The sequence below is a fragment of the Lissotriton helveticus genome, chromosome 5_2, assembly GCF_964261635.1.
Source record: "Lissotriton helveticus chromosome 5_2, aLisHel1.1, whole genome shotgun sequence".
Taxonomy (NCBI): domain Eukaryota; kingdom Metazoa; phylum Chordata; class Amphibia; order Caudata; family Salamandridae; genus Lissotriton; species Lissotriton helveticus.
In genome coordinates this window covers 4,216,865-4,231,569 of record NC_136066.1, presented here as the reverse complement: position 1 = coordinate 4,231,569, position 14,705 = coordinate 4,216,865, and the positions used below count along the sequence as shown (strand labels likewise).

At 51.3% G+C, this 14,705-nt stretch overlaps 1 protein-coding gene across 2 annotated transcripts in view; it reads left to right on the top strand.

Annotated features, from left to right (window-relative positions):
• GLE1 (GLE1 RNA export mediator) overlaps positions 1–14,705 on the top strand; it is a 171,872-nt gene that overhangs the window by 44,423 nt on the left and 112,744 nt on the right. For both annotated transcript variants that reach the window (XM_078646606.1, XM_078646607.1), the window contains 2 exons: positions 6,269–6,417; positions 14,013–14,073. In XM_078646606.1, coding sequence (XP_078502732.1) covers positions 6,269–6,417; positions 14,013–14,073 — 210 coding nt within the window. The remainder of the gene's footprint in view (positions 1–6,268; positions 6,418–14,012; positions 14,074–14,705) is intronic.

Sequence of the window (14,705 nt, the reverse complement as noted above, 5' to 3'; positions counted from 1 at the left end):
AGCTTCACTGGAGAGTGGCAAGCCTTCGCTGTTCAGTCTTGATCCATTGCCTGTCCCTTGGGTGAAATATGAGGGTGAGTGAGCTGATCGCTGGTCGAGTGTGAAGGTTCAAAGCTTCACTGGAGAGTGGCAAGCCTTCGCTGTTCAGTCTTGATCCATTGCCTGTCCCTTGGGTGAAATATGAGGGTGAGTGAGCTGATCGCTGGTCGAGTGTAAAGGTGCAAAGCTTCACTGGAGAGTGGCAAGCCGTCGCTGTTCAGTCTAGATCCATAGCCTGTCCCTTGGGTGAAATATGAGGCTGAGTGAGCTGATTGCTGGTCGAGTGTGAAGGGTCAAAGCTTCACTGGGGAGTGGCAAGCCTTCGCTGTTCAGTCTAGATCCATAGCCTGTCCCTTGGGTGAAATATGAGGGTGAGTGAGCTGGTCGCTGGTCGCGTGTAAAGGTGCAAAGCTTCGCTGGAGAGTGGCAAGCCTTCGCTGTTCAGTCTAGATCCCTAGCCTGTCCCTTGGGTAAAATATGAGGGTGAGTGAGCTGATCGCTGGTCGAGAGTAAAGGTTCAAAGCTTCACTGGGGAGTGGCAAGCCTTCGCTGTTCAGTCTTGATCCATTGCCTGTCCCTTGGGTGAAATATGAGGGTGAGTGAGCTGATCGCTGGTCGAGTGTGAAGGTTCAAAGCTTCACTGGAGAGTGGCAAGCCTTCGCTGTTCAGTCTTGATCCATTGCCTGTCCCTTGGGTGAAATATGAGGGTGAGTGAGCTGATGGCTGGTCGAGTGTGAAGGTGCAAAGCTTCACTGGAGAGTGGCAAGCCTTCGCTGTTCAGTCTAGATCCATAGCCTGTCCCTTGGGTGAAATATGAGGGTGAGTGAGCTGATCGCTGGTCGAGTGTGAAGGTTCAAAGCTTCACTGGGGAGTGGCAAGCCTTCGCTGTTCAGCATTGATCCATAGCCTGTCCCTTGGGTGAAATATGAGGGTGAGTGAGCTGATCGCTGGTCGAGTGTGAAGGATCAAAGCTTCACTGGGGAGTGGCAAGCCTTCGCTGTCAGTCTTGATCCATAGCCTGTCCCTTGGGTGAAATATGAGGGTGAGTGAGCTGATCGCTGGTCGAGTGTGAAGGTGCAAAGCTTCACTGGGGAGTGGCAAGCCTTCGCAGTCTACATCCATGGCCTGTCCCTTGGGTGAAATATGAGGGTGAGTGAGCTGGTCGCTGGTCGCGTGTAAAGGTTCAAAGCTTCACTGGAGAGTGGCAAGCCTTCGCTGTTCAGTCTTGATCCATTGCCTGTCCCTTGGGTGAAATATGAGGGTGAGTGAGCTGATGGCTGGTCGAGTGTAAAGGTGCAAAGCTTCACTGGGGAGTGGCATGCCTTCGCTGTTCAGCATTGATCCATAGCCTGTCCCTTGGGTGAAATATGAGGGTGAGTGAGCTGATCGCTGGTCGAGTGTGAAGGTTCAAAGCTTCACTGGGGAGTGGCAAGCCTTCGCTGTTCAGCATTGATCCATAGCCTGTCCCTTGGGTGAAATATGAGGGTGAGTGAGCTGATCGCTGGTCGAGAGTAAAGGTGCAAAGCTTCTCTGGGGAGTGGCAAGCCTTCGCTGTTCAGTCTAGATCCATAGCCTGTCCCTTGGGTGAAATATGAGGGTGAGTGAGCTGATCGCTGGTCGAGAGTAAAGGTGCAAAGCTTCACTGGAGAGTGGCAAGCCTTCGCTGTTCAGTCTAGATCCATAGCCTGTCCCTTGGGTGAAATATGAGGGTGAGTGAGCTGATCGCTGGTCGAGTGTGAAGGTGCAAAGCTTCACTGGAGAGTGGCAAGCCTTCGCTGTTCAGTCTAGATCCATAGCCTGTCCCTTGGGTGAAATATGAGGGTGAGTGAGCTGATGGCTGGTCGAGTGTGAAGGTGCAAAGCTTCACTGGAGAGTGGCAAGCCTTCGCTGTTCAGTCTTTATCCATTGCCTGTCCCTTGGGTGAAATATGAGGGTGAGTGAGCTGATGGCTGGTCGAGTGTGAAGGTTCAAATCTTCACTGGGGAGTGGCAAGCCTTCGCTGTCAGTCTTGATCCATAGCCTGTGCCTTGGGTGAAATATGAGGGTGAGTGAGCTGATCGCTGGTCGAGAGTAAAGGTGCAAAGCTTCACTGGAGAGTGGCAAGCCTTCGCTGTTCAGTCTAGATCCATAGCCTGTCCCTTGGGTGAAATATGAGGGTGAGTGAGCTGAGCTGATCGCTGGTCGAGTGTGAAGGTGCAAAGCTTCACTGGAGAGTGGCAAGCCTTCGCTGTTCAGTCTAGATCCATAGCCTGTCCCTTGGGTGAAATATGAGGGTGAGTGAGCTGATGGCTGGTCGAGTGTAAAGGTTCAAAGCTACACTGGGGAGTGGCAAGCCTTCGCTGTTCAGTCTAGATCCATAGCCTGTCCCTTGGGTGAAATATGAGTGTGAGTGAGCTGATCGCTGGTCGAGAGTAAAGGTGCAAAGCTTCACTGGGGAGTGGCAAGCCTTCGCTGTTCAGTCTCGATCCATAGCCTGTCCCTTGGGTGAAATATGAGGGTGAGTGAGCTGATCGCTGGTCGAGTGTGAAGGTTCAAAGCTTCGCTGGAGAGTGGCAAGCCTTCGCTGTTCAGTCTAGATGCATAGCCAGTCCCTTGGGTGAAATATGAGGGTGAGTGAGCTGATCGCTGGTCGAGTGTGAAGGTTCAAAGCTTCGCTGGAGAGTGGCAAGCCTTCGCTGTTCAGTCTAGATCCATAGCCAGTCCCTTGGGTGAAATATGAGGCTGAGTGAGCTGATCGCTGGTCGAGTGTGAAGGTTCAAAGCTTCACTGGGGAGTGGCAAGCCTTCGCTGTCAGTCTTGATCCATAGCCTGTGCCTTGGGTGAAATATGAGGGTGAGTGAGCTGATCGCTGGTCGAGAGTAAAGGTGCAAAGCTTCGCTGGAGAGTGGCAAGCCTTCGCTGTTCAGTCTAGATCCATAGCCAGTCCCTTGGGTGAAATATGAGGCTGAGTGAGCTGATCGCTGGTCGAGTGTGAAGGTTTAAAGCTTCACTGGGGAGTGGCAAGCCTTCGCTGTTCAGTCTTGATCCATAGCCTGTCCCTTGGGTGAAATATGAGGCTGAGTGAGCTGATCGCTGGTCGAGTGTAAAGGTGCAAAGCTTCACTGGGGAGTGGCAAGCCTTCGCTGTCGGTCTTGATCCATAGCCTGTCCCTTGGTTGAAATATGAGGGTGAGTGAGCTGATCGCTGGTCGAGTGTGAAGGTTCAAAGCTTCGCTGGAGAGTGGCAAGCCTTCGCTGTTCAGTCTAGATCCATAGCCTGTCCCTTGGGTGAAATATGAGGGTGAGTGAGCTGATCGCTGGTCGAGTGTGAAGGTTCAAAGCTTCGCTGGAGAGTGGCAAGCCTTCGCTGTTCAGTCTTGATCCATAGCCTGTCAATTGGGTGAAATATGAGGGTGAGTGAGCTGATCGCTGGTCGAGTGTAAAGGTTAAAAGCTTCACTGGGGAATGGCAATCCTTCGCTGTTCAGTCTAGATCCATAGCCTGTCCCTTGGGTGAAATATGAGGGTGAGTGAGCTGATCGCTGGTCGAGTGTGAAGGTTCAAAGCTTCACTGGAGAGTGGCAAGCCTTCGCTGTTCAGTCTAGATCCCTAGCCTGTCCCTTGGGTGAAATATGAGGGTGAGTGAGCTGATCGCTGGTCGAGTGTGAAGGTTCAAAGCTTCACTGGAGAGTGGCAAGCCTTCGCTGTTCAGCATTGATCCATAGCCTGTCCCTTGGGTGAAATATGAGGCGAGTGAGCTGATCGCTGGTCGAGTGTGAAGGTTCAAAGCTTCACTGGAGAGTGGCAAGCCTTCGCTGTTCAGTCTAGATCCATAGCCTGTCAATTGGGTGAAATATGAGGGTGAGTGAGCTGATCGCTGGTCGAGTGTAAAGGTTAAAAGCTTCACTGGGGAATGGCAAGCCTTCGCTGTTCAGTCTAGATCCATAGCCTGTCCCTTGGGTGAAATATGAGGGTGAGTGAGCTGGTCGCTGGTCGCGTGTAAAGGTTCAAAGCTTCACTGGAGAGTGGCAAGCCTTCGCTGTTCAGTCTAGATCCATAGCCTGTCCCTTGGGTGAAATATGAGGGTGAGTGAGCTGATCGCTGGTCGAGTGTGAAGGTGCAAAGCTTCACTGGGGAATGGCAATCCTTCGCTTTTCAGTCTAGATCCATAGCCTGTCCCTTGGGTGAAATATGAGGGTGAGTGAGCTGATCGCTGGTCGAGTGTAAAGGTGCAAAGCTTCACTGGGGAGTGGCAAGCCTTCGCAGTCTACATCCATTGCCTGTCCCTTGGGTGAAATATGAGGGTGAGTGAGCTGATCGCTGGTCGAGTGTAAAGGTGCAAAGCTTCACTGGGGAGTGGCAAGCCTTCGCTGTTCAGTCTAGATCCCTAGCCTGTCCCTTGGGTAAAATATGAGGGTGAGTGAGCTGATCGCTGGTCGAGTGTAAAGGTGCAAAGCTTCACTGGAGAGTGGCAAGCCTTCGCTGTTCAGCATTGATCCATAGCCTGTCCCTTGGGTGAAATATGAGGGTGAGTGAGCTGATCGCTGGTCGAGTGTGAAGGTTCAAAGCTTCGCTGGAGAGTGGCAAGCCTTCGCTGTTCAGTCTAGATCCATAGCCTGTCCCTTGGGTGAAATGTGAGGCTGAGTGAGCTGATCGCTGGTCGAGTGTGAAGGTTCAAAGCTTCACTGGAGAGTGGCAAGCCTTCGCTGTTCAGTCTAGATCCATAGCCTGTCCCTTGGGTGAAATATGAGGGTGAGTGAGCTGATGGCTGGTCGAGTGTGAAGGTGCAAAGCTTCACTGGAGAGTGGCAAGCCTTCGCTGTTCAGTCTAGATCCATAGCCTGTCCCTTGGGTGAAATATGAGGGTGAGTGAGCTGATGGCTGGTCGAGTGTGAAGGTGCAAAGCTTCACTGGGGAGTGGCAAGCCTTCGCTGTTCAGTCTTGATCCATAGCCTGTCCCTTGGGTGAAATATGAGGGTGAGTGAGCTGATTGCTGGTCGAGTGTGAAGGGTCAAAGCTTCGCTGGGGAGTGGCAAGCCTTCGCAGTCTACATCCATTGCCTGTCCCTTGGGTGAAATATGAGGGTGAGTGAGCTGATCGCTGGTCGAGTGTAAAGGTGCAAAGCTTCACTGGGGAGTGGCAAGCCTTCGCTGTTCAGTCTTGATCCATAGCCTGCCCTTGGGTGAAATATGAGGCTGAGTGAGCTGATTGCTGGTCGAGTGTGAAGGTTCAAAGCTTCACTAGAGAGTGGCAAGCCTTCGCTGTTCAGTCTAGATCCATAGCCTGTCCCTTGGGTGAAACATGAGGGTGAGTGAGCTGATCGCCGGTTGAATGTAAAGGTTCAAAGCTTCGCTGGGGAGTGGCAAGCCTCCGCTGTTCAGTCTAGATCCATAGCCTGTCCCTTGGGTGAAATATGAGGCTGAGTGAGCTGATCGCTGGTCGAGTGCAAAGGTGCAAAGCTTCACCCTAGCTTAAGATGAGGTGCGGTAGCCTTTTTGTGTGTTAAAGTCGGAGAGCTAGAGCCAGTCGCAGATTGTGAAAGGTTAATTTGCTGGAGCCTTGTCCTGGATGTGACTGGTGCGGGTAACCTTCCATTTTGGTAACGGTCGATTGATCAGTGGCTCACCTTATGACTAAAGGGTGAGTGTGCAGGAGTGGACCCCTGCAGGTAAAGAGATAATGCGCAGGAGCTTTGGCCTCATTTTGAAGGGATCTGGAGCCTCTCCCTTTGTTGAAGGGAGAGTGTGGAAGAACCTTGCACTGGAAGTGAAGATGAGGCCCTAGGTCCAGTTACTGGGATGAAGGTGATCGATGCTGGTGAAGCTTTTAAGGTGTTGTTTGGTAAGGGGTGTAAGGGGTGTACAAGAGTTTAACTGCCTCTGACAAGGCCCTTCATTTCTCTCTAGAGACATTCCTGTTTGAAGCAGGCCGCGGCTGCCTTTGTGGGCCCCTGGGACTCTCACTCGTCTGCTCTATTGCCTTTCTCTCTGACACTCCCTAACTAGGGGGCCATTCCCATTGGGCAGCTTGTACAGACCAACTTCTCTGGGGCTCTTATGACATTGGCTCTTTTTCCTTTTAGCACCCTGACGAGGCCTCCCTTTTGGTTCCCTATTAGTCCTCCATTTCTTGGAATCATTGAGACACCACCCCCAAACCCAATGACATTCCTTTATGGAATCTATCCTGATAGGTTATCCCTTGAGCTCTATGACCGATGGCATTTAATAAGTTGCTTCCTACCAATGTCTAGGAACAACTGAGGCTTCGACAGGCCCTTCAAGAGAAGACTGGAAGGATTGCCTCGGAAATGGCATCCGAGAAGCTGAAGCGCTTCGAGGAGGTGATGGAGGTGAAATGTCACCAGGAGTATCAGAGCATGCAGGAGCAGATGGAGGAGAGGTGAGTGAGGTGTGACGCTCGATCACTGCTCCCTGGTCAGGACTGAGACGGCACCAGGAGTATCTGAGTTTGCAAGGGCAGATGAGGGGGAGTTGTGTAGGAGACACTTTCTTTTCTCTGGAGTCCTGACAAGGGTGTCCCTGGGAATCTTCCTGTACAAACAACTTATGCGTCAATCCGCCTTGTCACTGGGCATGGGGTATATAGGCAGGAATTATTTGTACAGGATGATTAGCTTTGTTAAAAATGGTATGAAATATATGTAGCACATTGATGCATTTGGAGCAAAATTGTTGGCTAGATGATGGCTCAATGACTTATTGAGAGCGAGTCCTAGGTGTGAGGGAACACCCTTTTTTCACGTAGGAAGGAAAGTCTCATACTGGACTTTGTGAGGTTATTTCAACATTTTCAGGTGTGCATGCATCTCCACTGGACTCCTGATGGAAGCTGCTCGGTTCTGGACACCGCTGGAGGGTTCCCTTGGGGGCGGGGGGCTGGTGGCAGCCGTCCCTGGGCATCTTTCGTGCCACCAGGCCTTTTGTGGGTGCTGCAGTTGTACCTATCTTTTCCCCTACCTGCTGCTGCCAAGCTTTCTCTTTAGCAAACTTAGCACAGACATCAAGTGTGTACAAGAGTGGTGCAAGCAGCCCTCTTGTTAATGCGCTTGACCCCATTCTTCTCCCCAGCTGGCACCAGAGATCTTATGAAAAGAACATGCGTGTGCGCAAGTCATCACGCGTGCTTGACCTACAAAATGAAGTGTCTGCTGCAACCGCATCGTCACTGTGGCACAGCATCTACATGATGTTGCATATCACTGCTAAGAGGCATCGGCGTAGCTAATAGGTCCTGAAATGTATTTATTTTTGAAACTTGTAAAGCGCAACAAATGCCCTTGGGCGTCTCGGCGCTGTGGACTGAGCAGGATCAGGAGCTAGCTGAAGGTTAGATGGCCAAAATACACTTCATCTTACAGGAGAGCAGCCGCTTATTGATTGAACAGCCATGTTTTTATCAACTTGCGGAAATGCAGTAGTGTCTGGCATGAGCGGGTCTGTGGAGGCAAGGCGTTCCACAGTCTGGCCGTTGTGACTACGAAGCGCCGATCTCCCCAAGATACTGTCTCTACTCTTGGGGCCTGTAACTGATAAGCAGTCATTGAGCGGAGTTGCCTATTGGGACAATAAAAGGATAGATGATCTTTCAAGAACTGAGGGCCTAGTTGATGTGCAGCTTTGAATGCAATACATAGAGCTTTGAATCTTACACGGTTCTCGTTAGCCAATGGTAGTTCCTAATGACATGCATTATGGGTTTAAATTTGGGAGTCCCTGATAACAATCTTGCAGCAGTGTTCTGGACCGTTTGCAATTTGTTAAATACCCTACATTGTGCATTGGCAAACAGCCCATTGCAATAATCCAGGGAGGACATCACCAACGTGCTGACCAAAGTTTTTCCTGCACTTTCTGGAAGATAAGGGATCAGTTTCTTAATCAATTTGAGTTTGTAAAAAGCAGTGGAAACTACTTTTTATTTTTTTATTTTGCAGTTTTTTATAGTGCGAACTAGACCCGAACCGAATCGGGTATCAGAGCGCTTTACATAGCACCAGTTACGTTACATGAGGACACACTTTCATTTTAGGCACGGGGAGATTAAGTGATTTGCCCAGAATCACAGGAGGTTTTTGGCGTCGTTACCGAGACTCGAACCCAGATCCCCAGGTCCGAGGTCGAGCGCCTTAGCCGTTAGGCCAACCCCTCTCCCCTGATACTTGGTTAGTATGAGATAAAAAATTCAAACTGTCGTCAAATATGACTCCCAGGTTCCTAACCTTGGGTACCGGGCTGGGTAAGGTTCCCAATGGTGATGGCCACCATGAGCTGGACCATGGCGGAGAAAGCTTTCCGAAGATGATAACTTCCGTTTTTTCGGAGTTCAATTTCAAGCAATTGCTGGCCATCCAATTACTGATGGCCAGCATTCCTTCTTGAAAGCATTCTGCCACCTTCTCTCCGTCATCGAATACTGCTAACACCAACTGAGTGTCGTCCACGTAGGATGTAAGGCTCATCCCATAAGCTTTGATAACTCTAGCTAGGTCCGACACATAAATATTAAAAAGTGTCGGACTGAGGGATGAGCCTTGAGGCACTCCACCCGGTAGCGTCAGTTGTGTAGATAGAAAGGGACCTAGTGTCACCGCCTGAGTCCTGTTCGTGAGAAAGGAAGAGAGCAGTTCGAATGCTCTATCTTGAATGCCTATGGCCGAGACACGGTCGATCAGGGTGGAATGATCGACCGTGTCGAATGCCGCTGAAAGGTCCAACAGTACAAGCAGGGCTGTGCCTCCTTGGTCTCTGATGATCCTTATATCTTCAGTAGCTTTAATTAGCGCAGTTTCGGTGCCGTGTAGCTTACGGAACACGAACTGCGTATCATCCAACAGATGATGGTCCTCTATAAATTCAGACTGCTGCCGGTTCATCACCTTCTCTGTCACTTTGGCTAGAAATGGTAGACTAGCTATTGGCCTATAGTTTTTGAGGTCCTCAGCGTTTAAGTGGGTTTTTTTTAACAGAGGTTTGAGAAAGGTGTTTTTGAGCTTGTCCGGATATGTCCCTGCTAAAAACATGGCATTGCAAATCTGAGTAATAACTGGGGCAGTTAAGTCGATAACCGAACCAAGGACTGTGGGGGGACAGGGATCAGTGGCAGAACCTGATTTTATAGTTTCCAATATTTCGGTGATATATTGCTCATTAACTTCCTCAAATTGCGTTAGGCAGTGATCTGGGCGTCTAGGAGAGGTTAAATGTGTTTTAGTCTTAGCGTTAGTCGATGTTAGAAAGGCGACCCCCGGGGAAGGCAGAAGGTGTCTGACTGACCTCTCTGTCAAGAAGTAGCCGAGCGTTACTGAGAGGCCTCCTGGGTGAGGGCCCTCTCCTAGGATCGTACAGCAGAGTAACCACAACACTACAAATGGACACCACACCAGAGGTCGAGTTCGTAAGCTTTATCAGGAAATAAAGGCTGCTGGTTCTCAGCGATATGTACAAGTAGACCGAGGGGTCTTTAAAGTCTCGGGGCTCGGGGGCCAGGGTAGCGGGACAGTCTCGGTTGGGGTGTAGGACGGGATACCCTGCGCACAGCTCTCAATCCTCGAGCCGGGGGGTTCCGAGAGGTCGAGCCGCGGCAGCGCCAGCAGGCTCTCAAGATGGTTCGGCAAAGGTGGGCCGCGGCTGCGCCAGCAGGCTCTCAAGATGGTTCGGCAAAGGTGGGCCGCGGCAGCGCCAGCAGGCTCTCAAGAGGGTTCGGCAAAGGTGGGCCGCGGCAGCGCCAGCAGGCCCTCAAGATGGTTCGGCAAAGGTGGGCCGCGGCAGCGCCAGCAGGCTCTCAAGATGGTTCGGCAAAGGTGGGCCGCGGCAGCGCCAGCAGGCTCTCAAGATGGTTCGGCAAAGGTGGGCCGCGGCAGCGCCAGCAGGCTCTCAAGATGGCTCTGCAAAGGTGGGCCGCGGCAGTGCGAGCAGGCTCTCAAGATGGTTCGGCAAAGGTGGGCCGCGGCAGTGCGAGCAGGCTCTCAAGATGGTTCGGCAAAGGTGGGCCGCGGCAGCGCCAGCAGGCTCTCAAGATGGTTCGGCAAAGGTGGGCCGCGGCAGCGCCAGCAGGCTCTCAAGAGGGTTCGGCAAAGGTGGGCCGCGGCAGCGCCAGCAGGCCCTCAAGATGGTTCGGCAAAGGTGGGCCGCGGCAGCGCCAGCAGGCTCTCAAGATGGTTCGGCAAAGGTGGGCCGTGGCAGCGCCAGCAGGCTCTCAAGATGGTTCGGCAAAGGTGGGCCGCGGCAGCGCCAGCAGGCTCTCAAGATGGCTCGGCAAAGGTGGGCCGCGGCAGTGCGAGCAGGCTCTCAAGATGGTTCGGCAAAGGTGGGCCGCGGCAGTGCCAGCAGGCTCTCAAGATGGTTCGGCAAAGGTGGGCCGCGGCAGCGCCAGCAGGCTCTCAGGGTATCCTCGGGTTACAGGGACAATGAGTTCTTCTGGGGTTGGCCGTGACAGCGTCAGTAGGGCTTTCCAGTCCAGGATACAACTGCCGTCCTACTCCGGGGCCTGCCCGGATATAGGACTGGAGTCCTTTGATGTCCGGACCCTCGCGCCTGGGGGCCAGAGGGGCCGGGAAGATGGTGTCCAGACACCCAGCAGGGGGGTGGAGCCGGCACCCAGGGATGCCGGGGGTGATCGATACCAGGCGTCCGGGGACGGTTGGAGGCCCATCGAAACCCCCCTTCCTCCGCGATCTGTCGAGTGGCCACTCGACCACCTGGGTAGATCTTGGCGCCTCGATGTCGGGGCTTCGCTGGGGCCTGGGCCGGGGCCGAGGCCACGTGTTCGTGACGTGGTGGTCCCAAGATGGAGTCGGGCGAGGCCTCGTGCTCAGGACGTGATGGGCCCATGATGGAGTAAGGCCGGTGTGGTGGCCCGTGGTGGTAACCGGACCGGTAGTGTTGGTGCGTGCAGGATCGGGCGGAAGGGGCCGCCCGGGGCTCTGTGGAGGGCTGATGTCGTCCAGGGCCCGCCACGAGGCCGGGTCCAACAGTCGAGAATTCTGAATAAATGGTGTTGACTTTTTCAAAGAAATAGTCAGCTAGGGAGTCACACAGAGGTTATGATGGAATAGGGGTAGTCTCTGAAGGGTGTCCTGCTAGCTTCTTAACTACTTGAAACAGTTGTTTGTTAGAATTTTTTGCAGCTTCAATCTGGGAGATATGATGATTATTCAGGAAAAAAGAAAATTCTATCTTATATTTGGTCAATTCTTCCTTATATCATGTTTTTTTCTCCGGACTGTATGACTTGCGCCAGTGTCGTTCACAGTTCCTGCACTTTTGTCTTTGTTCTCTTAGAGCACCGGTAAACCAGGGTGCAGAAGGGGAGGACCGGTTCATAGAAATTCTCTTGTTGGCACCAACAAATTCTTAGCATCATTTAACCAGTTGGAGTACCTATCAATAGCGGCATTAGGGTCAGGCGGGATAAGCGGTCTGGTGGCAGTTGGGTGTGCTGTCAGATGGTCCTTGTTTATGTCTTTCCAGACCTTAAATGTCCCCGATCTATATTCCACCACCTTTTTCGCTATTACGTTATTTGCTAGTATGTTAAATATGATCGCATAATGGTCTGACCATATTAAAGAAATGATATATTTTATATAAACATGCTTTGAGTTGGAGAATATGCCATCCAGTATGTGACCTGCCTCATGCGAAGCTGAAGTAACCAGCTGGGTAAAACCCAGCGTCTCCATATCAGTCAGAAGTGCCATAGTTTCATTATTGTTCATATTTTTCATATGGAAATTAAAATTCCCTAGGATAGTAAAAGAATCTTCTATCGCTAGAGATTCCATCAGGGTGTTTAAAGTGGCAGGGAACTCAGTCCGTGATCCTGGGGGTCTGTAAAGGAGTGCTCCTTTAAAGTTATATGAGGGAGTTATCATAAAAGAAAAATGAACAGCTTCACATGAGGAGGAGGGAACATGAGATATTGTTATAGGGAAATGGTTACGTGCAATTATAGCCAAGCCACCCCCTTTTCTATTGACTCTATCCTGCCTTTGTACAGTGTAGCCTTCCGGAATTGCCACCACCAAATCCGTCTCGGACTCCTTATCGGTCCATGTTTCTGTTACAAACAGAATATCAATCTTTCTTTCTGTCTGTAATAAAATCTGCAATCTCCTGCCTATGTTTGCCCAAAGAGCGAGCATTTAGGAGAGCTGTGCTTATGTTCAGGTTTTTAATGTTGTTTGGGAGAAGTATATTGGTGGTCCTTCTAGTGGGTCGTAGACTGAGATCACAACGAGTGCACATTGTTTCCTTGTGTTTATCTATGTTCTCAAGTTTTAAAATATTGCAGTTATTGTCTCGACCTGGACAAAGCTGGATTAGCTTTGTCCAGGTGGATTACTGAATAAGCAATAAATGATTTCACAGTAGATAGACCAGGGGAGGTGGCCCTGGGCCCGGTCTCGGCGCAGACGGGCATTGCCTTTGGCGCGCCCGCTGCGCGCGTCCGCTGCGCTTGCGCTGACAGGGCTGTTTTAAATACTGAATGAGACTGTGAGGTCTGTAGCGCTAACCTGCTCATAGGAGCGGAAAGCGGAAGTAAGTGCTTGCAGCCCTCCGATCAATCGGCACAGGCCGTGTCGGACCGGGGCTAAGCACAGCGTGAGGTAGGTAGGCGAAGTTTCAATACAATTGTATCTGGTGATTATTAAAAATACAAAAAAAAGGAGTTAAAAGCAGCTGCGTATCAGCAGAGCTTGCGGCGTCTAGTCAGCCCAAGAACACTGCTCTGTCTGAAACAGAGGCCTATTGGCTTTAACGATGCTTGTTATTTTTTAATGGAAGAAATGTTTTCAAATATGTTCATATTCAGCGTCCTGCTTTTCTGGTGAAAGCATGCCTTCGTTGTAGCCAACTATGGAACTTTGAGCCCTGGGTAATTTTGAATTGGTGGCCACCTCTCCTGCTCGGCTCTCTTCTCTTAACTCTCAATGATCTTGAGGTAGTCCGCTAACTGCTGCACAAATTCCACCAGCCATAGATCCTTCCATGTTCCAGGGCTACCGACCTCCCTGGGATAAGCCAGTTAGGGCTCTGACAGACATCTGCGTTTCGCCTGATAATTCACCCGACTTCCCTTAGTTGTTCCTCCAGTGTCCCATTGACAGTTACCATCCAGTGGTACAGATGTGGACTTGATGGGGTTTGGGGCATTCATTCTCTGGAGGTGTTGCTGTGTTATCGAGCAGTGGCTTTTGAGTCTTGAGTGTAATATGTTGGCAAAGTCCATGCATCTCCTGTGTTGTGCGCTTGCATGAGGTTACTTGCGTAGGTTTCAGCTGCTCGCAGCTCAAACAGCTCTTTGTTGCTCCCGTGCGGGGGGGTGTCCTGTGGTGCAGGAGTGCTTTTTCGTGTCGCATTCTTCTAACTGGTTGGGGGGACCTTCAGGAGGAGTCTGCAGGCGTCGAGGAGAGGGTTGGAGGAGGGCGTCCAATGCTGGACCCCAGGTAAGGTACGCCGGGGGGATCTCGCTGGGGTGTTGGGCCACTTATACTCGGGCCGTGGGCGTCAGGTGGAGAGTGGTGATGACCCTCGGTTCCAGCTGGATCTGGAGTTTTGGTTTGGGTTGCTGTTGAATAATTCCGGTGTCCACGGGAGAGCAGAGTCTTTTGGTAAGGCAGGGCAGGTCCCTAGAGTTCTTGGAGGCTGCGGGCTGCAGGACTTGCCGGTTTTTAGTTTGCTTACATTTTTATCCACTAGCAGAAAATTAGTAATGGATTTATTACTTATTTTACTAGACTAATTATCATTATTATTAATAGGATTTTGCTATTTAGAAGTACGTTGGGGTTTGTAGATTAAGTAATGGGTATAGTCTTTTTCTGATGACCTTTCCCTACCTGAGTATTCTCTTTGTGCCTCTAAAGGTTTGATGTATATTTTGATTGTACTTATGTTATTTGCATATCTTTATATATTTGTTTATAGATGGCATAAAATACTGTAACTAAACATGTTTATTTTGCCTCTTAGCTCCAAGGAGGTGCTGGGAAAGCAGGAGAAGCTAAAAGAGGAGCATCGTCACAGGGCCAAGGTGTGTGCCAAGGAGTGGGGAGGGATCTTTCTAGTTGTGTGTCGACGGAGGGTTGTCCTGGAGGGTTTGCCTGTTCTGAGGTGCGTGATGAGGTCCAGAGCAGGGTGGGTGTATTTCATGAGCTCCTGGAGCACCTGCAGTGCTGATGGAGGATTGTCTGAGAGGGTGTGCCTGTTCTGGGGTCCAGAGCAGGGTGGGTGTATTTCATGAGCTCCTGGAGCACCTGCAGTGCTGATGGAGGATTGTCTGAGAGGGTGTGCCTGTTCTGGGGTCCAGAGCAGGGTGGGTGTATTTCATGAGCTCCTGGAGCACTAGCAGTGCTGATGGAGGATTGTCTGAGGGTGTGCCTGTTCTGGGGTCCAGAGCAGGGTGGGTGTATTTCATGAGCTCCTGGAGCACTAGCAGTGCTGATGGAGGATTGTCTGAGGGTGTGCCTGTTCTGGGGTCCAGAGCAGGGTGGGTGTATTTCATGAGCTCCTGGAGCACCTGCAGTGCTGATGGAGGATTGTCTGAGGGTGTGCCTGTTCTGGGGTCCAGAGCAGGGTGGGTGTATTTCATGAGCTCCTGGAGCACCAGCACGGCTGATGGAGGATTGTCTGAGAGGGTGTGCCTGTTCTGGGGTCCAGAGCAGG